The sequence below is a fragment of the Schistocerca gregaria genome, unplaced genomic scaffold, assembly GCF_023897955.1.
Source record: "Schistocerca gregaria isolate iqSchGreg1 unplaced genomic scaffold, iqSchGreg1.2 ptg000304l, whole genome shotgun sequence".
Classification (NCBI taxonomy): domain Eukaryota; kingdom Metazoa; phylum Arthropoda; class Insecta; order Orthoptera; family Acrididae; genus Schistocerca; species Schistocerca gregaria.
Window position 1 is genome coordinate 4,667,562 of NW_026061786.1, and position 27,455 is coordinate 4,695,016.

Sequence of the window (27,455 nt, forward strand, 5' to 3'; positions counted from 1 at the left end):
TTGGTGGTACCTAATCATACTGATGGACAGCTGGTTGGTAGTCATACTGATATAAAAACTCTGCAGTGATGGGAGCAGAGTTTGTTTATGATGTGGCTGGTTTCAAAGATGCCCAGCCTCTGATTAGGTAGGATAAGCAAGAGACAGGGTTAGAGCAGGAAGCGCTGGGTGGGTGGGCTTGACAGGTCTCATATCTTGGTCCATCACAGGCATACAGTCCCTGGGGCACGGAGTTGGGAGTGGGAGTGGGAGCTGCATAGGAATGAACTAGATTTTTTTTTTTAGGTTAGGTAGTCAGTAGAATTCCACTATAGGTAATGTAGGAATGATCTTGGGTAGGCTATTCCTCATTTCAGGACAAGACAAGAGATAATCAAAGTCCTGACAAAGCGTCTGGCTCAGTTGTTCCTGTCCAGGGTGCTACTGGGTGACAAGGGAGGCACTCCTTTGTAGCTGCTTCTTCAGGATGATGAGAGGATTGGGGTTTGTCTGAGAATATGGCACAGGAAATATGTTTTTGTGGACTAGGTCTGGGGGATAGTGTCTGTGAAGACCTTCCTGAGACCTTCAACATACTGGGTAAGTGAGTTCTTCCCCCTGCAGATACATCATCAATGGATGGCTAGGCTGTATTGGGGGAGGGGGGAGGGGGGGAGGTTGGGGGGGGGGGGGGTATTTTAGTGTGTAAGGAATGGCAGTTGTCAGACTGCAGGTACTGTTGGTGATTAGTGCATTTGACATGGACAGAGGTGTGGAGGTCAATGTCCATGAAGGTGTCATGCTGGGTTGAGGAGGACGAGGTGAAGCAGGTGGGAAAGAAGGTGTTGAGGTTGTCAAGGAATGAGGAGAGGATGACTAGTCCCTGAGTCCAGATAATGAAGGTACCATCATCAGCCAGCCTCAGTCACACTAGAAATTGGGAATTTTGGGAGGCTAGGGATAGACCATTACCAGGTTTGCATGGAGGGTGCCATGCAGGAGCCCATGGTTATGCCACATATTTGTTTGTATACCTTTCCTTCAGAAGAAACATAGTTGTGAGTCAGGGTGTTGTTGGTAAGCTATATAAGGAATGAGGTGGTTGGTTTGGTACCTGAAGAATGCTGGGAAGATAGTGTTTGATAACGTCAAGGTCACAGGCTTTACATACAGAAGTTGGTGTAAGGTGGTATCGTCAACAGCAACAATTAGAGGTGTAGGAGGTAAAATGGTTGGGAGTCAGGGAAGGTAGTGATTAATATCTTTAATGTGGAAAACTAGGTTTGGGGCAGTTGCTTGTGTTGTTTGGAGATGTTGTTCAGCAAGAGCGGAAATTCTTTCAGTGGGAGTACAATAGCCAGCTACAATGAATTGTCCAGGACTGTTGTGTTTGTGTCTATTGGGGAGCATGTAGAAGGTGGGTGTGCAGTGCATCATTGGGGTGAATCGAAATTGGACTTAGAGGGGAGGGGTTATGGGAAGGCCCTATGGATTTCAATAGGAGTTGACGGCTATATTGGACATCTGGGATGGGATCACTGTGGCAGAGCCTTTAGATGGAGGAGTCAGGCAATTGGTGAAGGCCTTCTGTAAACTAGTCACTGTAACTCATTACGACAGTGACTGAGCATATGACATAAATTACCCTTGACCAAATGTAATGAATTCCTTCTGCCTGATTCACTTCGTAATTTGTGCTCTGTTATCCAGTTCCACTTATAACCACCTAAAACTTTTACTCATTTATTTCACACACTATTTCCCATTTCCTTAATACCATCCCTACCCCAATGAACACCTGCTCCATCTCGCTGCACTATTCAAAAAAATAACCCTTTCCCTGGTCAAAATCCATTCCCACTTCCTGTTCCTTAAATGTACTCTTTTCTGGATCCCATATCTTATACAATGACAATCACCTCTTTACACATTGCCAGTCCCTGTCCCCCATAAACTGGGTACTGCATCAATACCTTTCCATGGCACAAGCATCCCAGAACCACTTCTATTCTCTCCACAAGATACTGTTGCTGTGCAATCCTTGCTACATACACGACATCACCAAGATCAAAACCCTTGTACTAGAACACCTAGAGGAGCATTCCAGACACCACCTCCATTGATTGTCCAATCTGTTGGCATCCTATTCCCATATCAGGGCAGCACTTTCTGTCAACATCATCCTGGTCACAGTGAACCACCTCGTCCACCCCTCATAGCTCTTAGTGACCTTTTAAATTTAGCACAGCCTCCAAACTGCATTCCAACACTCCATTATATCTAGAACCCAAGCAAACCCTAAACACTGTTGTTAACCTTTCCAACCTTGCCAAAGATGTATTCCCTTTTTTCCAAAGCCTACAGTGGAAACACTTTTTGCCACCAGTCCCTCGAACAAAAGCCACCATAATACCAAAATTAAACCTTGTTTCTCCCACACCATACCACCATCCAGCCATGACAGTCCCTGATTCACACTTAACCATCTCCTCGTCACCTTCCAGGAACTCCACACTGCCAACTTTGAAAAGAATCAATTATTGATAAAATTATTTAATCGGATAGATAAAAAATCTACTCACCAAATGACGGCAGAACACACACATCAAAGACTGTTGTGAGTGGCAAGCTTTAGGAGCTAGTGGCTCCTTGTTCAGGGAGAAGGGTTGAAGGGGAAGGAAGAAGGGTGAAGAAAAGGGACTGGAGAGGTCTAGGAAAAGAGTTAGAGTTTGGGAAATTCACCCAGAACTGGGGGTCAGAGGGGACTTACCATACAAGATGAGAAGGTAAGACTGATGAAGACAACTGTCTTTCATGTATGTGTTCTGCTGCCACTTGGTGAGTAGATTTTTTTATCTGTCCAATTAAATAATTTTATTAACTGAAGACGTGAAGTCTGTAAATGAGTCTGCAATCATTTTATTTTTGGCACTTTAATTTTCACAAGTCCGTCTTGATCACACATTTCTTTACACTTTATTACTGGTTTTGGCTTACTGTCATCTTCAGTTCTGTTGTAAATATAAATACTGTGTAAGCAACCAGGTTCAATTAGTTAAGACTAAATCTACACAGTATTAATGATGCATGAAATATAAAAATATAAAATATTTCTAGCCATGTATATCAGCCATACATACCATTAAAATATTCTGATTGTCAAGTTAAACATGCGAGTACATAGTATGTGCTGATAATACTCAGATTGCATCAGGTATTTATACAAGAATCTAATGCCAGCAGAGGGCACTTTAGCTAGAGTACATAATAAACCAGAGTCTCCAATATAAAGATTAAAATGCAGTATGCACTGTCTTTAGTTAAAATTTCTCTTTGGCTAAATCAGCATCTGACATTAAAAACATATTTATATGCTGATATACTATATGTGAAACTGGAATCATACTTGAAATCCATAAAAAGCACAAATACTATACAATACAGCCCTTAGCCTGGTTAGGTAACATACAACCTTTTATGAATGCCAGTATTAAAAGTATAAAATAAAAAAGTCACAAAATCTTCTATACTGAAGAGATCAGTTAACAGTGAATGTAATCATAATACAATTAATAAGGTAGTGCCCCTTAATTTAAAATAGAAAATCTATAATCAATATTATATTAAATGTGGTATCAATGGTGAATATGTCATGGCTTCCTGGTTTTCCTTGGCTTAGCTAACAGAGGATGGCCCAGTCTCCTCATTGCTGATGGCTATCACATGCCAATCTGCTGGGGTGCTCCATGCTATTCAAACTAGTAGGTCTCTGAATATATAAAAGTAAGCATTCAGGTTAAACTATTTCTGTCCATTCAGCAGTAATTCTGGTTGTTGTTTTCTGTGCATATAAATCTCCATTTCTTTGAGCAGGTTCATTAACTGTCACTTTGATGTCCCATGCAACACTTTCATATTACTGTCTATATGTCCTACCGAATGTCTTTCTCTGTCCAAATGTGTACCAAAATTGCTCTTATTGTGACTATACATATGTTCTCTAAAATGAGTCTGGAAATTTCTTCCTGTCTGACCAATGTAAAATCTATCAGTCCTGGCAGCTAATCTTATAAATACCAGATCCCAAAAATTTATTGCTGTCATTGTCAACTTTGTGCCGTAGCTTACGAGCCATTTTACCTGTTTTTTGAAACTCAATTTTTATTTTCATTTTTCTGAAGTCTTGCACAATTCTGTTAGGGTTCTATTGGCTTTTTCCTGTAATAAAGTGTAAAGAAATCTGTGATCAAGATGGACTTGTGAAAATAAAAGTGCCATAAATAATTTTACCTCCAACTTGGTGTCAACATCCTTCTTGAGGTCACTTCATAAGAACACTAACTTTTCAGTGGAAGAAAGGTCAGCCTTACACAACCTGAAAACAGATCTTGACCTATTCATCCTCCCTGCAGACAAATGCTCCATAGGCACTCCCCAGAAACCTTTCCCTGAGTCCATCTCCATCATCACCCCAATGACATCCCCCACAACCATCACTCCTCAAAATCCACAAACACTACAATCCTGTACATCACATTACAGCTGGTTGTTATGTTCCCACAGAAAGAAATTCCTCTCTTGGTGACAAGCACCTCCAACACCTCCAAAGAACTGCCCAGAACCTAGCCTTCTATGTCAAAGATACTAAGCAACTCCTTCACTGACTTTCCACCACCCCAATGCCTTACCTTCTGGATCTCCACTCATTGCTCTTGATATCATTTCCCTATACTCCAACAATCCTCATGCCCATGACCTTATCACTATTGAACACTACGTTTCCCAATATCCTTCAGACTCCAAACCCACACTTCACTCCTTATTCACCTTACCAACTATAAAGTGACACAATTGCTTTCCATTTGAAGGGAATGTTACAAACGAATCTGTGTCACAGCCATGGGCACCTTCATGCAATTCTCTTGTGCCAGCTTGTTTACGGGTCATCTGGAGTAAACTTCCCTAACTTGCCAAAGCACCCAACCTTTAGTCTGGTTGAGGTTCACTTACATCTTCATGAGGTGGACTCAGGAACAAGTCACCCTATCCTCATTCCTTGACAAACTTAATGCCTGCTCTCCCATTCACTTCACCTGTGCTTCAACCTAATGTGCCATCATCCTGGACGTTTACCACCTCCTCTCTGATGCCTCCATCCACCCCTCTGTCCTGATTAAATTTAGTAACCACCATTTTCACAACTGCCATCCCTTCAACACTAACCCCCCACCCCCAACCCAGTATAGTGTAGCCACCCACGCACAACGTATCTGCAGGGATGAAAACATGAAAACTCCCTTACCCAGCTATGTTGATGGTTTCACGAGGGCCTTGGCAAACAGGAAAACAGGCTTCAAATTCTCCCCCCCCCCCCCCCCCCCACTGGACCTAGTCCACAAAAACATTTCCTGTATTTCCTGTGCCAATGACCCCCAGTCCTTGCACCACCCATGAGAAGCAGCTATGAAGAAATGCCTCCTAATCACCCAGTACCATCCTGGACTCAAACAGCTGAATCAGATCCTTCGTCAGGGCTTTGATTATCTCTCATCATACCCTGAAATGAGGGATAGCTTATCCAAGGCCCTTCCTCCCCCACCTGAAGTGGTCTTCCATCATCTGCCCAACCTACAAAATATCCTAGTCCATTCGTATGCCACTCCCATTTCCACTCCTAAATCCTCACGACAGGGATCATATCCCTGTGAAAGACCAAGTTACAAGACCTACACAGTCTACCCACCCAGCACTTCCTATTGAAGTCCTATCACAAGCTTATCCTACCCTCTCGAAAGCTGTGACAACTGTGAAAGCAGCCATATCATATGCAAACAGTTCACAGTGTTTTATGTCACATGACTACCAACCAGCTGTCCATTAGTATGAATTGCCACTGCCAAACTGCTGTGCTGAACAAACTGAATAACCAGTGTCACAACATGCAGCTGAGCACAACATGCTTAATTTCAATGGCTGCTTCACAACCCATGCCTTCTGTATTCTTCCTTCCATCACCTGCTTTCCTGAACTATGTAGAGGGGAGTTATCCTTGCATCACATTCTTTGCTCCTGTAATCATAACAGCCTCCATCTCCAGTAGCCCACTGTCACCACACCCGCCTTGCAACAGTTTCCCCTTTCTTCATCCTGCTGCCCCTCCCAGTTCACATTCCCACTTCACCTTCACTGTGCATGACTCTTCACTGGCTTCAAAAACCTGTATCACATGCTTAGCCTGTCTACCTGCCACCCCCCCCCCCCCCCCCGCCCCTCCCTCCTGCATTACTAGCCATCAAAGCAGCTGTGCCCTAGCAGGTCACTAGCCCCCAGCATCAATCTTCCTGCCTGCCTCCTGCCTCTCTTTCCCTTGTCCCATCCCACCTGACACAACCTCCAGTACAGCCTGGTCCACCTGTCGAATTGCAACACTGGCACAATTTGTCTAGCTGGCATTATGTGGGGGCATAAAAGGCATGTCTGTGTGTGTATATGTGTTGTACTCTAACTCAACTAATAATTACACATTAAAAACAAAGATTCCAAGACCCACCAAGCGGGAAAGCACCAGTAGACAGGCACAACAAATAAAACACACAAACACACACACAGAACGTCTAGCCCTAGCAACCGATGGCCGCCACCAGGAAAGAGGGAAGGAGAGGGAAAGATGAAAGGATGCGGGTTCTAAGGGAGAGGGCAAGGAGTCACTCCAATCCCGGGAGTGGAAAGACTTCCCTTAGGGGGAAAAAAGGACAGGTGTACACTCGCACACACACACATATCCATCCGCACATACACTTATATGGATATAATAGAGGGAAACATTCCAACGTGGGAAAAATATATCTAAAAACAAAGATGATGTGACTTACCAAAAAAAAGCGCTGGCAGGTTGATAGACACACAAACAAACACACAAACACAAACATACACACGTCTATGCTTGTGTTTGTTTGTGTGTCTATCGACCTGCCAGTGCTTTCGTTTGGTAAGTCACATCATCTTTTTCAACAAATAATTATTATCATAACTGGCAAGTTTTCTTTTTATGTGTGCTCATTGACAACTCTAAGCTTATTATTCTTTGTTTAGATATAATCGTGAGTGGAGGTTTTCCATTTCAAGTAGTTAAAAATGAATTTGTGTCATAAAGATACTGATTGGTGGATGTTCCAACTTATTTCATATGGACTATCAGTGGTTGGGAAGGGAGTGAGACAGGGTTGTAGCCTCTCCCCAATGTTATTCAGTCTGTATATTGAGCAAGCAGTAAAGGAAACAAAAGAAAAATTCAGAGTATGTATTAAAATCCATGGAGAAGAAATAAAAATTTCAAGGTTCGCCGATGACATTGTAATTCTATCAGAGACAGCAAAGGACCTGGAAGAGCAGTTGAACGGAATGGACAGTGTCTTGAAAGGAGGATACAAGATGAACATCAACAAAAGCAAAACAAGGATAATGGAATGTAGTTGAATTAAGTCAGGTGATGCTGAGGGAATTAGATTAGGAAATGAGACACTTAAAGTAGTAAAGGAGTTTTGCTATTTGGGGAACGAAATATCTGATGATGGTCGAAGATATAAAATGTAGACTGGCAATGGCAAGGAAACCATTCTGAAGAAGAGAAATTTGTTAACATTGAGTATAGATTTAAGTGTCAGGAAGTCGTTTCTGAAAGTATTTGTATGGAGTGTAGCCATGTATGGAAGTGAAACATGGACGATAAATAGTTTGGACAAGAAGAGAATAGAAGCTTTCAAAACATGGTGCTACAGAAGAATGCTGAAGATTAGATGGGTAGTTCACATAACTAATCATGAAGTATTGAAAAGAATTGGGGAGAAGAGGAGTTTTGGCATAACTTTACAAAAAGAAGGGACCGGTTAGTAGGACATGTTCTGAGGCATCAAGGGATCAAAAATTTAGCATTGGAGGGCAGTGTGGAGGGTAAAAATCATAGAGGGAGACCAAGAGATGAATACATTAAGCAGATTCAGAAGGATGTAGGTTGCAGTAAGTACTGGGAGATGAAGAAGTTTGCACAGGATAGAGTAGCATGGAGAGCTGCATCAAACCAGTGTCAGGACTGAAGACCACAGCAACAACAACAACAATCAGTGACCAAGGGAAGAAACCTTTTATATTTCAATTACTGTAATTTTGTTAGTAAGGTTCTCATATCAGTGCTTAAGACATTTACTGAGTGTTATGACAGCTGTTTCAGAAGATTTTCATTTTCAAGGATGTCTACATTGTCCCGATGTATATATAACATGTATATATGAGTGTATATATAACATCTATACCTGGTGAATGTTTTAGTTAAATTTCAAGTGAAATTCTAAAATATTGATTTCATATCAATTTTGTACCATTTTACACAGTTTGCCATAATATTTTGATACAATATTGCAGATATATCCTGTGACTTTTATGGCTCATGCCATAGATGTTTCATATTTACATAGTGAATATAAAATAAAAATAAAAAATAAATATATATTCTGTTACTACATAAAATAAAACATCTGTTGTGTGAACTGTCAAAAATTACAGTAAACATCTACAGTATTATGTCTAAATATTATGCCGCACTGTATAAAACAGTACAAAATCAGCGTGAATTTGATATTTTAGAATGTCACATGAAATATATAACTGAAACAGTCGCCAGGTACAGTCACACTATGTGTTATATATACATCAGGACAATGTAGTTGTTCCTGAAAATGGAAATCTTGCAAAACAGCTGTTGTAATACTCAATAAATGTTTTAAGCAGTGATACTGGAACCTTATTTACAATGTCCTCTTGAGATATATATTTTACTGCAGGCACAAGAATAAAGAAACTTATAATAATTTTGTTATTATTTTAGTTAAAATTAATGAGCATGGTGATGCTAGTCACATTTTTCAACATATCTGTTTTGCAGGCTTGCATACTGATGAATAACATACAGCAACTGCGTGTACAACTAGAAAAAATGTTTGAATCAATGGGAGGTGAAAAACTTGAAGAAGATGCAGCCAACATTTTAAAAGAGTTGCAACAAAATCTAAACTCTGCTTTGGATGATCTGGCAGTGCTTTTTGCAACAAGGTAAAATTTTGTATTATGTCTAGGCAAGAGAAATATAAGGAGAAATGTTCAGTAAAGTTTACCATAAAATGCTATTATAATTTTTGTATCAACAAAATACTGAGAAAATTTGTTATGGAACAGAAGTTGGATGAGGGAAGAGATTTTCAAAGCATAATGTTGTGGGCATCAAAAAATGCAGGAAAAAATCAGAAATACCATCTCTTTGACGTTGCATACCTAGTTGCTATGCCCAGTGCTCTTTTCCACTTTAGATCTCCATAAAATACATTTTTAATGATTTCTCTTTTCTGTGATACCTCTTATACCAAATTATATTTAATAAGCTGATTGAAATGCTCTTACTCATTAACTTCAGGAGTTATGACAAGCAAGAAATATAAAACATTGCATTGTACACACACACACACACACACACACACACACACACACACACACACACACACACACACACACACACAATCAACAACACATTTATGATTATAGCATAATTTAATTGGTGCCTTTCCCATGAATGTCTAGGGGAAGATAATAGAAAAACATCAGTAGGAGAATAACAGTGTGAATTTATACCAGGAAAAGGGACAGCATATGCAATCTTCAGACTCTACCAGCTTTAAGAAAAACAACAACTGAAGACTCATAAATTACATGAGGTCTTTATAAATCTAGAGAAAACATGTAATAGAGTGCCTTGGCAAGAAATTTGGAGATAATACCAGAGTTGTATTATGTCCTGTACAAGATATATACAAAAATGCAAGAACAAGGATAAGAAGGAGTGATGGCATGACAGAGTGGATACCAATTTGCATAGTCTTGTATCAGAGATCTCCGCTCAGTCCCTGCAACTGTGATCAGGTTATCAATGCCCCATCAGAAGAAATTTGATATGAAGCTCCTTGCTTCATGCTGTTTAGCCACAGTAAAAATGATTAGGAGTACAAACTGGAAGACTGGAGGTAAGCACTGGAGGAGAAGAACTTAAAATAACCAAAAGGTAAACAGAGTATTTAATCCTCAGAAATGAGAAAGGCGACAGCCCTAATGAATGGGGAAAGCCTGAAGAGGGTAGGGCACTTCAGATATCTTAATCAGCTGTGGAAAGTACTAGAAATTCAGATTCTGAGATAGATCACAGAGTGCAAAGAGGATAGAGGAATTAGAAAAGGATGCCTGAAATATCGTGTGAAAATTAAAAATTTCAAAGTCAAGGGGATGACTTGTAAGGCAGTTATGAGGTCAGCATTATTGCATGGAATGGGGAAATGGGCCACAGGGGAAAACCAGTGGAATAGGCTAGATGTAGTTGAGATGAGGATGTTGAGGTACATATGAGGAGTCAGCAGAATGGATTGAGTTTCATTTAAGAAAATCCAAGAAACTGTAAAAGTTGTTTAAGTGCACAGAAGACTTCACAGAAAGAATAAAGCTGCAGCAGAGGTGGATGGACTGCATCTGAGAGGAACAGGTGGAAAAACAACTGACAGGGTATGACAGGCTGGATCAGGAAAAGTGGAAGAAACTTGTTAGACCTGTTAACCCTGTGCAAGGAAAGAAAAGATGGAGGAAAAGGAGGAGGAGGATAACAGGAATAGGTGGATCTCAAAATATAAGAAGGTTTAGGAAGTCAGCTTGCTGGGAATTTAGAATTTGCAAAAAAGAATTTAATAAAAACATAGGTTCTGATCAGCTTGTTATACAGGTTTAAAGGGGTAGGGAAGCCCTTCTAGGCTGTCTAAATAGGATGTTAGGTAGAGTGCAGCTCAGTTCTGTGCATGATGTCAACAAAATCATAACTGTGCCAAAGAAGTTGGTTATTGCAGTCTGTATGGGCACAAGAGAGTAATGAGAGGTTCACTCCTTTGCAATTTTTCAGAAGAGTCAATAATGCTAGAGCTGGCTGTGATATTGCTTTATGTTGGTTGGATCATTGTGTGCTGTAGTATGGAGTTGGCCTTTACTTAAACTAAACTAAGAGACTCCAAGATCCCCAACAGTTCAGTTTCACAATTGATCCCTATAATAAGAATATCCTCATTGTATCAAAATCACACAGGAGATAGAGTGTCTGAAATTCCAAGTAAATACCCTCCAAGTGTTGCACACTGGTTCCTATGGCCATTCCAGAGATCTCTTTATATATCTGACCTTCAAATGTGAAGCAATTTCCCCAATTGTTGGATTGGAGGAATGGACCAGTACCATGGCCACTACATTCTCCCGACCTCACTGTTATAGAATTCTTTTTGTGGAGTGAGATTGGTGGAATAGAACAAACAGTTGTGTTAAACACACAAATATTTATTGAAAGAAACACCAATAAAGGAGAGAAACTAAATACACTTTTAAGAAAACAGAAACTTTTTCATTTTTCATTGCCATTTTAAGTAACAGCATTGTTAAGGAAAATCTGTTCACAAAAGCAGAACATATAAGAGCTATTATCGAAAAGTGAACTGTAATCATGTATATCATTTTCAACTGTCTCATTGTGTAACATTTTATCACATTGATATTCACAAATATTCTGTTTTAGTGGTTTTGTTAAAAATTGTGCTTTTATTTTTATCCTTTGAAATGTACTGAATGTAACTTGTACCATCAATTACTTTCTCTCTGATGAAATGTTGTTTTGTGGAAATATGTTTTGTTCTTGATTTATCTCTATGATTCTTGGAGTGTATAACTGTTACTTGAATATCACACTGCACAAGTGTTGGCTATCCAATCATTTCTTTCAGGTCAAGATTCTTTGTAACTCTCTCATCCATATTACCTCCTTTGTGCACGCTACTGCTTTTTCTACCATGCTCAATGCAATTTCATTTCATACTCTCATAGTACATTGAAAATCCCACCAATATTATCACATATCCAGTACTACTTTTATGAGCATCTATACAAGTAGCCCAATCGGCATCAGCGAATGCTACAAGTATTTGACCAATGGGATAATATTTTAATTTGTAATGTACTGTTTCCTTCACTTACATAAGAACCCTTTTTGCTTTAAAGATTGATTTCTCACCAAATGTCTTCTTTTTCAATATCCATCTGTCTTTACTGAAGTTACACCAAATGATAGCTTGACCAATTCCCATGCATCCCGATACACCAAGGAGTTAATGCCTTCAATCATTTCAACTATCCATTAAGTACCTTATCAGAATTAAGTGTTGCATGATACAATTGTTGTACCTTCCTCACACATCATTTGTTTGTGCATATTCAGTATAAGCTTTCTCTTTTGAACAAAGCATCATTGGATGACATTTAGTTACTCTCATTTCTCCTTTTGTTATATTCTTTCTTTTAGTGTGCAACATTGTTGCAAAAATACGGTGTGTTCCACTGTTTCCCTATAGCCTTCAATTAATAGAAACATTGCTTCCAAATTCTCCTCCTGATCTGAGAATACACAAAATTCCTCTTTAGTGCTCAAATGTTCTATCTACTTCTTCGCAGCATCAATACTTGAAACTGGTAGTGCCCCATCATTGCACAGTTCAATAAAGTCTTTCTGTCCTCTATTTCAATTGAGATTTTGCCTATTTGTTACATGATTTCTTATGTGTGCCATTGGTGTACACCATCTCATCCCAAGAACTATTTAGTAACTTGCTTCCTAGCAACTGTGAGCTTACATATTCATTAATCTTGTATTGAGGCATTCAGATATGTCATTTTTCTGTAGTGTATATATCATAGTTACTTCATGCCAAATCCCTTAAGACTTACAGAACTGCAACTATTTGATGAACAGAATGGTAGGCCATTGTGAGTGCAGATTCTCTTTGAAGTATTTACTGATTTGATTTCCCATTGGAGTCAGCCATTTCTTGATTTCTTCAAATACATCATACTTATTTCTGAAGAAATATACAAATATGTATCTGCTTGCATCATTCATGATGTTTAATTAAAGATCTATTGCCTCCCAAACTTGGAACATCAGTAGGTCCCATGAGATCAATATGAACAAGCTCTAAATTGGTTGTTCATTCCTTTGAATTTTGTGATACAGTTTTCAGAAACAGACCTTGTGTCAAATGATAATTAAATCAAAGCCATTAGCTGCTGATAGGTGCTCTATCCATCTGAGCCACCAAAGGCACAGAGCATAGTGTGAGTGCAGGGACTTATCCCTTGCATACTTCCCATGAGACCCACATTCCCAACTGTCCACAACCTACATTCATAGTGTTTCTAATAGATATTTGCCCATTCACTCATTACTCATGCCAAACTAAGTGGATGAGTCTCGTAAGAGTTCAGGCAAAATGTGCCCATTGACACAGCAGAAGATCAATGGCCGGGTAGCCTTTATCTATATGAAGATGGTCAGATGGTATCTGTTCCCAAAAGAATAGATACCATTGACGACTGTGCAGCTTGTCTAGAATGAAATGATAATTAAATTTAAACCCTTAGCTGCCAACACCTGTCAGCAGCTAAGGGTTTCGATTTAATTATCATTTCATTCTAGAGAAGCTGTACAGTTGTCAACAGTATCTGTTCTTTCGAGAACAGATACCATCTTCATATAGATCTTGCATCAGTTTACTCATCAGATAGCCATCACACAGATTTATTTCACCTTTTTCACAGTCTCATCCCAGGACTGCTTCTCTTTACATCAGATTGTTGATTGCACTCTTATTGACATGTGTCATTTCACAATGCCACAGATCTGGTGATTTTGTGTTAAATCCACTGTTTCTCAGTATATTTATTGAATTTCAATTAGCTGCTCATGTCTTCATATTATATATAAATATACATACAGCAGCATATGTATATGTATGTCCTGCATGAAGTTTCAAAATGGGTGTCAGTACTCTGGTGGTTAGTACCTCCAGCATCGCATAGGAGCTGAGATATGGGCAGAAACGTGTTGGTTTAGCACCTGGAATGTAGGCAGTCCTGCACAACATGTGTGTTGTGTGGGAGTATCATCAACCTGTTTTGCAGTGTTTACAAGTGTGAATGGACACGGCTTGTAGAAGGATGGGAGGACAGGGAGGAGGGAGGACAGGGGAGAATGGATAGGAAGAGATGGGATGATAGAGAAATGGGGGTAGACAGAGAGATTGTGGGAAAAGGAGAAGGGCAGAGAGACTGAGGGGAGGGCAGGCAGCAGGAAGTAGGTTGTGAGAGTAGGACACAGGAGGAGAGAGATGGATAGAGGTTTGAGAGATAGACAGAGGACAGATATGGACAGACAGTGAGGGTAGTGTGTGTTTAGATTAGATTAGTTTTTTGTTCCATAGATCCGTATTGAGGAGATCCTCGTGGATGTGGAACATGTCACTTTTTTTTTTTTTTAAGCTGAAATAACAATACTAATAGTATGAATATATACAACACATCATTTGTTTCTATTGAAAAATTTGTCAGTGGAGTAGAAGGAGTTGGCCAATAGTAAGTCTTTAAGGCTCCTTTTAAATTGATCTTTATTTGTAACTAAATTTTTTATGTTTGCTGGCAAATTATTGAAGATGAGTGTTCCTGAGTAGTGGACCCTTTTTTAGCTAAAGAAAGTGCTTTTAAGTCCTTGTGCAGATCATTTTTGTTCCTGGTATTTTATGTATGAACTGAGCTGTTTGTTGGAAAAAGAGATATATTATTTAGGACAAATTTCATTAAGGAGTAAATATACTGAGAGACAGTAGTTAGTATACCCAGTTATTTGAAGAGGTTTCTACAAGACGTCCGTGAGTTTACTCCACAAATAATACATATTACACGCTTTTGGACTCTGAAAAGTTTTGTTTGATGGGAAGAGTTACCCCAAAATATTAGACCATATGACATTAGGGAATGAAAGTAGGCAAAGTATGTAAGATTTTTCTCTTTTATGTCTCCTTTATCTGCTAACACTCGAATTGCAAATACAGATTTGGTAAGGCGTTTCTGCGGTTTTGTGGTGCTCTCCTCCCAACTGATTTTATTATCATGTTGTAATCCCAGGAATTTAAGACTCTCAGCATCTTCTATTTCCTTTTCTTCATACTTTATGCATATGCTGGGTGGAAACCTCTTACAGGTTCTGAATTGCATATAGTGAGTCTTTTCAAAGTTTAATGTCAGTGAGTTGGCTTTAAACCATTTATTAACATCCATGAAAATATCAGTAGCAGGTCTTTGTAGAACTAAACTCAACATATTACTTATTGCAATACTTGTGTCATCTGCAAATAAAACGAACTCTGCTTCTGGCAGTGTAACTGATGAGAGATGATTAATGTACAAAAGAAAAAGCAATGGCCCTAATATGGATCCTTGTGGGACACCACATGTAATTTCTTCCCATTCTGAAGATGACTGATGACTTAATTCAGTAGTCCCTTGCACTGACACCCTTTGTTTCCTGTTAGCCAGGTATGACTTGAACCATTTTGCAGCACTGCCCGTGACACCATAGAATTCTAATTTGTTTAAAAGGATGTTGTGGTTTACAAAATCGAATGTGCGTATAGTATTGGCATGCCTTGCAAAGGCTTCATGTGTGGATGGGCACAGTTGATCAGAGATAGAGATTGGAGGAGAAGATGGATAATGAGAGATTGTGGAGGGTGAGGTGGACAGAGAAAGGGAGAGGAGAAGATGGACAGAAATGGGGAGGAGAGGAAGGACATAGGGGGATGATGAGGTGGAAAGTGAGAGAAAGGAAGAAAACAGACAGAGAGGGTGAGGAGATGGACAGAGAGAGGGGGAGGAAGACATGTACAAAGAGCTGGGAAGGAGGGGATGGGCAGAGAGGGAGGGGGAAGAGGAAATGGACAAGAGAGAGAAAGAAGCAAGAGTGCAGAAGGCAGGCAGAATGTGTAGTGGGCAGGCTCTTTGCTGATAATCAACTTTGCTCTCACAGTAACCTTCTCCACAGCTTTGGTTTCTCTGCTATCACCTAGAGTTAGGTTTTCAACTAAAATATTTTTTATCAACAACTGAAAAATAATTTTCTTTTGGAACTGTGTGCTGAGTTGCCCTAGAATGCGGTCTCCAATTCTCACCATTCAATGTAACATTTGTACTAACAGCACCTTGTTTCTTTTGCTATCTTTTAAATTTCCTCTTTTCAGAGCAATTTCTGGACATGTGAACAAGTTTGTGATAGTGGTAACAAACAATAGTATGATTTTTGTGTTGCATGTTTCTGAGTTTGTTACTGCCTCTTCTCACGTTGTTCAGTAAATGGTGCCTTCCAGCACCTTTAACTGCTGGTATCAAGGACATTTCATTATAGTCATGAATCTGACATCTTCAGCAAGCAAACACCATTCAGCTGTAGCATTCCTAAAATCATTATTTGGACATTTTCACAAAACTGTAACTACTGCATCCCATTCGTCTGGAGGTCCACATAAAATAGTTGTTGTTAGAACTCTATCTTCAGTTTTGTTAGATCAGCTGCACTTTATTTTATAAGTCATAGAATATTTTCCATAGATTCACAATTTTTCATTTGTAGGAAATATAATTTCTGTATAAGTTACACAGTGTGACATAGGCTGTCCTTTGGAGCACATAATTCTTGAAGTACTTCTTGGATTGTTTAGTATTTGCCAAATTTTATTCACAAATCAGTGTCTATTAGTATCATTTTTATTTTGTATGACCAACAGGTGTGATTCTCTCCATTTTGTTTGTCAGTACTGTGTCCGTTCACCGTCATCTCTATATATTTTACATATTGTCCTACTGTTGTTAAAATAAAATGTTTTCTTTCACTTGAAATTCTCAAATACAGCATCAGTTAACATTTTACAAATGCATCACACAAAAATACTTTGACAGTTTCAGCAAATGTCTCATCTTTCCCACAAATGCAATGTTTAGATTGGCTAATTGACTCTAAAACAGTTGCCTGTTTCTTTATTAACATTTGTGGGCCTATAACCACTGTAGGATTAAAATAAACTGTCATATTACACACATTAATATTTAGTGAACAGAAAGCAGAATACACTATTATAGCAGAGAAACTAACTGCACTTTTTAACAGAACAAGTCTTCTTGATTTTTCATTGCCTTTCTAAGTGGCAACAATATCAAATTTAATTCAGTCATAAAAAATGGAACAAATGAAGGAGCTTTTATCTAAATACCTAACTTTATCTCTCAGCAGAGATGAAATGTTTGGGTATGAGACACTGATAGACACTCCAGAAGTTGTGGTTGCTCCGTGGCTGAAGATATTATTTGTGAAACACCTGGTTGTTTTGAGTATGCTAGACAGTCATTAGCATGCAGATGCCAGTTGTGAATTAACGTAAACAGATGAAATTTTCAGCAACATCTATAAAACAATATTTATCACATGACAGTCTGAACATTCTGAAGATCACTAGCTTTGCAACCTTCATGGGTCTCTAACAGGAAAAGGGTACACCTGTGATATTTTTTTATTTTGTAAAGAAAGTGTTTCTGTTAATGCTCTCTAAACTTTGTAAAATTTTGTATAAAAGTTTTTTTTACACCCTGCATATGTGGGATATTAATATGTAGGGGGGGCATCAGAGTAAGTAGCAAGGTGTCTGGGGGAAGTGGAGCAGGCGTAAATTTTAGACAGTACAATAAGTGATTGTTGCCCTTTGTCTGTAGATGTAGATGCACCATAGAAATGACACTTTCAGTGGGTGCTCTGAAGGCAGTACCTATGGATTGTTGGAAAGAAGAAACAAACATGTTGGAACATGTGGTTTGGGTTGGATCTGATAATTTGCACTTAACAGATTATTCACTGCCATGTGATGCACAATACATAAAGCTTGGTTAGGAGACCAAAAAATACTATCTTGTAGGGTCCTGAATGAATTCTGGGAAGAAATGTATAATTTCAGGTCTTAGTGAAAGATTATCTGAACCCTTGCAGAATATAAGAATGAGTTTTTGACATAGGAGGTAGCAAATAATATTGGCAATTTTTTGTGACTCGGTGCTTTGTTAGCAATGACTTGGGAAGGCATCTTGGATTACAACAATATAACAACAAATATTTGTTTGTAAACTGTCTGAAGAATGTCCTTACTGTCAAAGCCTTGTAAAAAAAACCACCAGCATAAGCCACAATCCACACAAAGGCCTCAGAGAATGAGTATGTGTGTGTGTGTGTGTGTGTGTGTGTGTGTGTGTGTGTGTGTGTGTTTCTATAGATAAAGTGTGTATGTAGCTTATGCAAATGATATGGTGTAAGCCAGTGTTCATGCGATAGAGTTGTATTCCAAACTGTGTGAACATGTACATTATGTAGTTGGTGCAGCTACCCAGGTGTTTAGCTAAAGCAAACAGCAGTGCAAAGTTAAAATATTATACCTCTACTTCCAGGAAATAAATCACAGTTTTCATCCTTGATTATTAGATCTGAGTAGAAGTTTTAAACAAATCTGGGTTTTGGAGTTTCCACTTTTTTCATAGTTTAGTTAATAACACTTTGAGGAAATTGTGTATTAGGTGTCATACTTTCTCCTGTAAATATATACCAGACAGTAAAAAAATATCAGTGTAGTTTCCTTGTATGATGGTAATACAAGACTTATGTAACTTAACAATACTCAGACTAAAATTTGATGAGAGCCAGGGAAATTGTACAGATGTACTTGACACCTTTAACCAGTTGCAAATCATAACCAAGATTGCATTTTACGTAGTTCTAATCCTATTTTGATAATTCCCTTTGTTTAAGTTTTTCTGAACATTTGTGTATGCTTGTATTTAATTTATTTTGATATACAATTAAACAACATTGCTTCCTTCATACAGTGATCTTTATCAGCAAAGAATTGTCTTCTGTCCTCTAATGTATTAAGTTGAAACGTTTCAGTACACCTATACTGTTACTTGTTTCATCATCATCCTACATGAAGCCTACATTGGTCTTACATCAACTGTTTCATGAGTTTGGGAATACACTGGGTAATAGGACTAGTTCTAAAGAATACATGTTGAATTAATCACAACAGATAATGTAGCTGTTTTCACTTTTCAGGAATGTATGTGTATTTCGGTTGTCATATTATTAAACATTCAGTTCTGCTTCCATTATTTGAGGTTTGGGGTATTAACAGAGTCTAATTTTCATATGCGCAGCATTACAAATTCCATGTACTATTTTTTCTTAATACTTTTTTGCAAATTGTATTATTATTATTATTATTATTATTATTATTATTATTATTATTATAAGAGTTGCTGCAGCATATATGCAGTGTAGTGCTAATCTGATGGGGCTATATAAGGACCAACATATAGGCAAGCGATTAATGTGGCATTTGTGTCTTTTTGACAGGCGTGCAGTAATTGCAGAAATGTGAACTGTCTCGACATTACTATCAAATGCATCAAAATAGAACCAATGTGGTGTTCTTCATCTCTTGTTTGCCAGAGGACAAACACTATTGGACATCCATTGTTGAATGAAGAATGTGTTGAAAACAACCATTGTGGAATGGTGCACCAAGTTCCATGCTGATCATTATAATGCACTGAAAATTTCATAATGCAGAAGTTAACAACAAATCATGTGAGAGACACTTGAGCAGCTACCCTATAGTCCTAATTTCTCCCCAAGTGATTCTCATGCCTTCACTGACTTAAAATGACTTCGAAGGGTGAAAGATTCCTGTCAGATGAGGATGTGCAGCAGGCAGTTACAGACTTCTTCATGCTGCAGGACACTGTGTTTTACAAAACAGATATCTTCAAACCAGTACATTGGTGGGATGATTGCCTTAGTGCTCACAGTGATTTTGCTTGATTGGCGTACCAATTATGAACTGTACAGCCTTTGCATGCAAAGTTTTTGATTGACCCTGAATTTATTACTGTTCTTGTTGTTGTTGTTTCGTACAGTGAGCAGAGTGGCTGCGCGGTTTGAGGCACCATGTCACAGATCGCACGGCCCCTCCTGCTAGAGGTTCAAGTCTTCCCTCAGGCATGGGTGTTTGTGTTGTTCTTAGTATAAGTTAGTTTATGCAGTGTGTAAGTCTAGAGATCTATGACCTCAGCAGTTTGGGTCCTGAGGAATGCACACACATTTGAACATTTTTTGTTTTTTCATGTTGGCCAACTGAGGACCATGAAGTTCAACTATTGTGTTTGTCATTCCTTCCTCTCCTTTGTCCACAGAGCACCAGTCTACTCTCTTGATGGTTTGTCCTGGAACCTCATTTGGTTAAAAATTCTCTTGATAAATGTCTGCTTTCTCAAATCTCTTTCTGTACCTTCCAGTTCCTGCAGATCTTTTATCACTTCTGTTTACTTGCTGACTTGATCTTCCTCTTTTGCCAGCTTGTCAGTATCCTGTAGATATGTTTATACAAGGCTAGAAGTCTCATCCTATCCATGTCCATGATTTTTGCACATTACTTTAGTTAGTTAGTTAGTTATATTACTTGTTCCATGGATCATGAACACGATTCTTTCGTAATGATGTGGAACGTGTCAAAGTACACAAGATTCATTAATCCAAAATAATCATTGTTAGTCTTATATACGGTACAATTGTTAATGCTTACTGTATTTCTTTGGCCTATGTCTAAAAATTCATCTATGGAGTAGAAGGAGTTGTCATTCAGGAATTCCCTTAACTTACTTTTGAATGCCAATTGGTTGTCTGTCAGACTTTTGATATTGTTTGGCAATTGACCAAAAATCTTTGTGGCAGTATAATTCACCCCCTTTTGTGCCAATGTCAAATTCAATGAATGGTAGTGAAGGTCACCCTGTCTCCTAGTATTGTAGCTGTGGACTGTGCTATTAATTCTGAAGTGATCTGGGTTACTAACAACAAATTTCATTAGGCTGTATATATATTGTGAAGCTACTGGCAATATCCCTAATTCTTTAAATAATTGTCTACAAGATGATCTTGGATGAGCCCCAGAGATTATTCTGTGCAATAAATACCTTCTTTCTTAGTGATGAATTGCCCCAAAAGATGATTTCGTAAGAAAGCAACGAATGAAAATATGCATGGTAAGCTAACTTACTGATGTGCTTGTCTCCAAAATTTGCAATGACACTAAAAGCATAGGTAGCTGAGCTCAATCGTTTCAGTAGATTGTCAATGTGTGTCTTCCAGTTTAAATTCTGATCAATACAGACACCCAGAAATTTTGAACAATCTGCTTTAGCTAAAGATTTTCCCCCACACTCTATATTTATTTCTGGTGTTATGCCTTTCCCTGTACTGAACTGTATGTACAGTGTTTTTTCAAAGTTCAATGAAAGTCCATTTGCGGAAAACCACCTAATAACTCTATGAAAAACATTATTTGCATTTTCCTCAGCTGATTCTTGCTTTTTAGGCTTGATTACAATACTTGTGTCATCTGCAAAGAGAACCAAGTTTGCATCTTCATGACTATAATTAGGCAAGTCATTAACATATATTAAAAACAATAAAGGCCCCAAGACAGAACCCTGTGGTACCCCATTCTTGATACATCCCCAGTCTGAATAATCTGATGCCCTTTGTGTACTATGTGGGTTTACTGTTTCAACCTTCTGCATTCTACCAGTTAAATATGAAGTGAACCATCAGTGTACTGAACCATTCATTCCATAGTACTTCAGCATATCTAAGAGGATTTCATGATCCACACAATCAAAAGCCTTAGAGAGATCACAGAAAATCCCAATTGGTGATGTTCTACTATCCAGAGCATTTAAAATTTGATCAGTGAAAGCGTGTATAGCACTATCTGTTGAAACACCTTTCTGAAAACCGAACTGACATTTTGTTAAATCGTTATCCCCACTAATGTGTTAAGGTCCTCTTGAGTACATTACTTTTTCAAACACTTTTGAGAAGGATGTCAGAAGTGAAATAGGATGATAATTGTTGACGTCTGTCTTGTCACCTTTTTTATTCAAGGGTTTAACTATGGCATATTTCAATCTGTCAGGAAATATTCTCTGATTCAATGAGCTATTACATATGTGGCTAAGAACTTGACTTATCAGGTGTGGACAAGATTTTAGTATTCTATTGGAGATACCATCAGTTCCATGTGAGTTTTTATTCTTAAGTGAATTTATTATTTTCTTAATTACAGACGGTGAGGTGGGTAGGATTTCAATTTCATTTGTTTGCACCGGGAATGCCTCTTTCATATAGAGTTCTGCCCTATCTGGTGAGCAGCTGGTGCCTATATTTTCCACTAAATTTATAAAATGATTATTAAAAATATTTTCAACCTGTCATTTTTCATTTATAAGCTTTTCATTGTGCTTAACAGTAATACTGTTGTGCTGTGACCTTGGTTGCCCTGTTTCCCTTTCAACTATATTCCATATTGTTTTAACTTTGTCATCAGAGGTGCTAATCTCAGACTTGATACACATACTTCTGGATTTTTTTATAACTTTCCTTAATATATTACAATATTTCTTATAATGGTTGAGCTTTTCTTCATCTCGACTTATTCTAGTGTCTTGGTATAGTTCCCATTTCCGGCTACAAGAAATTTTAATCCCTTTAGTCAGCCATGGTTTTTTATCAAGTTTACTTGAATTATGATTCACTAATTTCTTAGGAAAACTGTTTTCAAATATACCCACAAGTTTATCATGGAATAAGTTAAATTTAATATTTGCATCAGGTTCCCGATAAACATCCTCCCAGTCTACCCTTTTCAAGCTTTCCTTAAATTGTTGAATTGTTATATGGTTAATTGGGCATATTATTATTATTTTTTTTTTTTTCACATTACTGTATGGAACAAAGTCATGAATTGAAAGTAGCTATGCATCGTGATCAGAAAGCCCGTTCTTAATAGGATAGGTGCTTACTTCTTTTAATTTATCTTGGTCTATGAAAATGTTATCTATCAGGGTGCTACTGTCTTGTACAATACGAGTAGGAAAATCAATGACTGATGTCAGATTGTAAGAGCAAAGTAATAGTTCAAGGTCGTTCTTCTTGCTTGAGTGTTTAAGAAAATCTACGTTAAAATCTCCACAAATGATAATGTGTTTTCCCTTTTCTGACAGATAATGCAGCAAGAGATCTAGGTTTTTAAGAAACATTTGAAAATTTCCAAATGGGGACCTATACACAGTCACAATTATGAATTTACCACTGTCCAATTTAAGCTCACAAGCGCATACTTTAATGTGCTGTTCTACACAGAATTTTGCGGTTTCTATGTTTTTAAAACTATGTTCCCCCTTAACATAAATGGCAGCTCCTCCTTTCTCCATATTGTCTCTACAAAAATAAGTTGCTATTTTATACCCATTAATATTTACATTTTCCATTTGTGTAGTTATGTGATGTTCAGACAGGCACAGTACATCAACTTCTATTGTATTTTTAATATTCTCAAAACAAATTATTAGTTCGTCTATTTTGTTCCTTAATCCCCTGATATTTTGGTGAAATATATTAACACAACTGTTACTTCTGCCTTTATTTGAATCATTTATTTTTTTACCTTTAAGAGCTGCCTGTCTGGACATCTTGTTCAACCTAAAAAAGGGGCCCCTATGCCCTTTCGGGTCACAGGGGTTTTGCCTTGAGTGCTAGTGGCCCCCTTTAGACGACCTACAATTAAATCAGCTAATCTATCCTTCCCTAGACTATTTAGGTGCAGGCCATGTCGAGTGTATCCCCATCTCCCAATGCTACCAACAGGCACTGTAGAAATGTGTGTTTTTGCACCGTCCAGCAGCTGCTCGCTCAACTCTCTGTTAACTTGCCACACAGAAGGGTTAACCGAGGGCTGATCGTAACGCTGCAATACCTCAACAAAACCCACATTCGTACATCCTGCTGCAGCTCCTATTTTATCCAGGTCTCTCTTAATATCATAATTCCTATCCTTAGCCAGGCTGTTTCCTGCCTCACCTATTACTATCACCTCATCATTCTTGTCAAAGTCCCTACAGAGTGGTCCTATGTCTTCTATCACCTGGCTAAGCCTAGCACTTGGCTTAAACAAACTCGTTACCTGGTAATCTGCTCCTAATTTCTCCTGCACTAGTTGGCCTACACCCCTCCCATGACTGCTACCTAGCAGCAAGACTTTTCTTTTCCTATTACTAGATTTTCCCGACCTAATGCTGTTACCAATTTTAGTAGTCTGCTGCACCCTGCTTTCAACTACTCCTGTTTTTGGCTCCTCCCTTCCTACTTCAGGTAACAAGGAGAATTTATTCATAACTGGAACTTCGACAACATCTACATGGCTGGTCCCTTTTCGCGATTTGCTTGTTACCAATTCCCATTTCCCGCAGTCTTTTTCCCCCTTTAACTTAGCTAATTCAGTTTTTACTGAATCTAGTTCAGCCTGAAGGGCACAATTCTTTTCCTCCTGTTGTATGAATCTTTTTTTTATACTACAGAACCTACAGTTCCATGGGAGAGGCAAAAGCATAATCTCATCAAATTTCCCGCTACATGAGCCCCAATGAAAAACACCCCCACATCCCCCACATACCACACCCGATTCTATCTTCCTACGGCAGCTTCCACACTTAGTACTCATGGCAATGTACAGTAATAAAATTTAAACAATGATCTCTTAATACAACAAACTATATTCTTAAATCAGTAAGGTAATGAACCTACCAATGGATGTAATCTAACGAGCTACGTGAATTTAAACAATCGTTACCTGAAAGTAAACAAACGCCAAATGGAAAGTCTATAAACAAATAAGTTTGAATAATCTACAATCCGACAATAATAAGTCTTTAATTATTGACCAAAGAAGTATTTAAGATTATAGGCGCAAAGTTAAGTAATGATAAGAGGTCTACATACGCACTAAATTTATGCCTACAAATGTAAACAAACACTGACGAAAACGGGCCGTTTAGTAAAACCTTCTTTACCAGTAAAATACGCTAATATTCGCGAAACCTTCAATACACAGTCTAACACAGATGTTAATTTCACTATCTAAACTATAATTTACACTAAGTTTAATATTATTCTATTACTGAACACTTAACTTTTGCCAGAGCTCCGAAAGCGCGCGCACCGCTTGCTGCAGAAAAAAATGCAAAGCTCCTGGTCTGGTCATCTTTTATACTGATTATGTTTCTCGACTGATTCCAGTATCTTCCTCATTATCTTTCTCTCTTTGATTCAAAGTTTCTCTTTGTGAAAACATCATGTTAAATAATTGGCACTCTGAAGCATTTAGTATTTCAGGACAGATAACTGTTGATAGTGCTTTACTTTTGTGATAGAGAGGGTAGACTTTTTGTTCATACATTCTCTTGGTCATTTAGTATGCCAGTTCCAGCTTGTTTACTTCAGTTGATAATGGTTTTTTCCTGGCAAGATTGGGTTCCAGTCATTCACCCATTCTCCCAGGTATTTAAGCTTGATGTTTTTTTTTTTTTTTTTTTTTTTCTGTTCCAGGTGCAGTGTGCTCCATGGAGAACACATTTGGAAGTCCCGGTCTACTTAACTCCTTTCAAAACTCTCTTATTGCCTTTAGTAGTGCAATATTAAAGAGGACAGGGGGGTGACTATTTGCATATCTTACTCCTGTCTTGATTTCAGAAATTCTTGAAAATGTTCCTTCAAACTTTACTCTGCATCTGATGTTGTTTGAAATCTGCTGGAAAAGATTATCTGTCTCCTGATCCAGCCCTAGTTCCTGCAGGTTTCTTATGAGAGTAGATCTATCACTTGAATCATATGTCTTTTTAAAATAAAAATAAAAGACAACAGCATACTTTTTACCAGTCATTGTCAGCTGTCATAGCATTGACTTTAAATTAAGTAGTATTATGTTCAGTACAAAAGTGTTCATTTCAGAATCATCAGTGGTAGGGAAAATACCTCATGCAGCAGTTATCAGCGAGCTCTGTCCATATTTATTAATGTCAGTTCTGTCTTCTTTCTTATGCAAGGGATGGATCAAAGCAGAAGTCCAATCACTAGGTAATGTTTCCGTCTCACAAACATTTTGTAGTATCTCCATCAACTTGCTTACTCTCTTATCTATAGCTTGCTTCCATGATTCAGTTGGTATTGAATAATCCACATATGCTTTGTTGTTTTCAAAGGAACTGGATCATATCTATCGTTTCTTCTTTGTTTGCTGATTTAAAGTTTGATTGCTTGATGTTATCTTCATAAGTAAAGAATGTATCCGGTGGTTCACAAGTAAGGAGATACTCAAATCAATTGGTCAGAAGATGGTAATTGTCTATAATCAGCTCTCTTTCTGTCTGGTCCTCTGAAATGCAAAGTTGGTGGCTATAATGACCAGGATTTTTAAAGCTTCTTAAGAAATTTGTGGTACTGCTATTGGTCTTCTTGAAGACTTCATCCAACTGTGTTAATTGGTCATTTTCGGCTTCAGTTGTACTTGTCTGATGGCCCTACAGCTGATTTCTGTTACTCTGTGAACTTATCCTTATTGTCATATGTCTTTTTCTAGTTCTTTTTCAGCCACTCTGTCTCTCTCCACATCACCACTTCATCACTGTCCATATCACTGCTTCATCACAGGTTGTTGTCCACCAGGCATGTTTCTTGTATTTTACCAATGGAGCTGTAACAATGGAGTTGTAACTTTATTATGTCATCCCTCTGTTAGTCTCAGTGCTTCGAATTCCTATGTCAAGTGATGACAATTTGAAAGTTTGTGTAAATCAAAGTTAATAAGCTTGAATGATTTGGTTTTCTTAATGGTCTTCGTTTGAAATGTTGGTTTTATTTTGAGAGGTAGTGGTCTGAATCTAAATTTGCATCCCTAAGGCTAACACTTTTACATTCTAGGCCTGTCTATGTATTTCCTCCAGTTTGCTATATGGTCTGTCTGTAATTCTCCCAAGAAGTGGTTGACTGATGTCCCATCTTCTGCTTCCTGTGCAAATGCTTGAAGGCCATTTTATTCATTATCAAGTTTAAAACCTTAGACAGTCCCTCTAGTCTAGATTCTCTCCATTCCCGTTGCTCGGTACATGGGCTGGGTATTCTCTCTCACCATCTGTAAACTTGTGCTCCTTCCCTAATTTGCCATTGTAGTCACTGACTAGGATGGCTGTATGATGCTCTGGGTCCATGCTAATTTTGTCCACATATTTCTTCTAAAAATTTGTCAGTATTTTCAGTGTTATGTTCCTTGTCATCATCATCATTGTAAAAACCAGCTAGCATCTAATCACATTTGTTGGTTTATTCATCTCACATTTTGTATAAAATGTGCCTTTAACTGCAAATAAAGGGGAGCATGGAGGGAAATGATAGCTAACCAAGACAAGAATAGGCTGATCTATTCCAGACTATAATTTACGACTACTTATGCACACTACAACAAAAGAGCACTGATGGAGAACCCATTTTTTTATAAATTCATATCATAATTTGCCTACCCATGAACCATGGACCTTGCTGTTTG

The 27,455-nt window shown here is 38.2% G+C and overlaps 1 protein-coding gene across 1 annotated transcript in view; it reads left to right on the forward strand.

Moving 5' to 3' along the window:
- The window catches only part of LOC126305264 (protein unc-13 homolog C-like), a 1,060,877-nt gene that overhangs the window by 919,736 nt on the left and 113,686 nt on the right, over positions 1–27,455 (forward strand). The window contains exon 24 of the mRNA XM_049992034.1: positions 8,918–9,084. Within this exon, the coding sequence (XP_049847991.1) occupies positions 8,918–9,084 (167 nt within the window). The remainder of the gene's footprint in view (positions 1–8,917; positions 9,085–27,455) is intronic.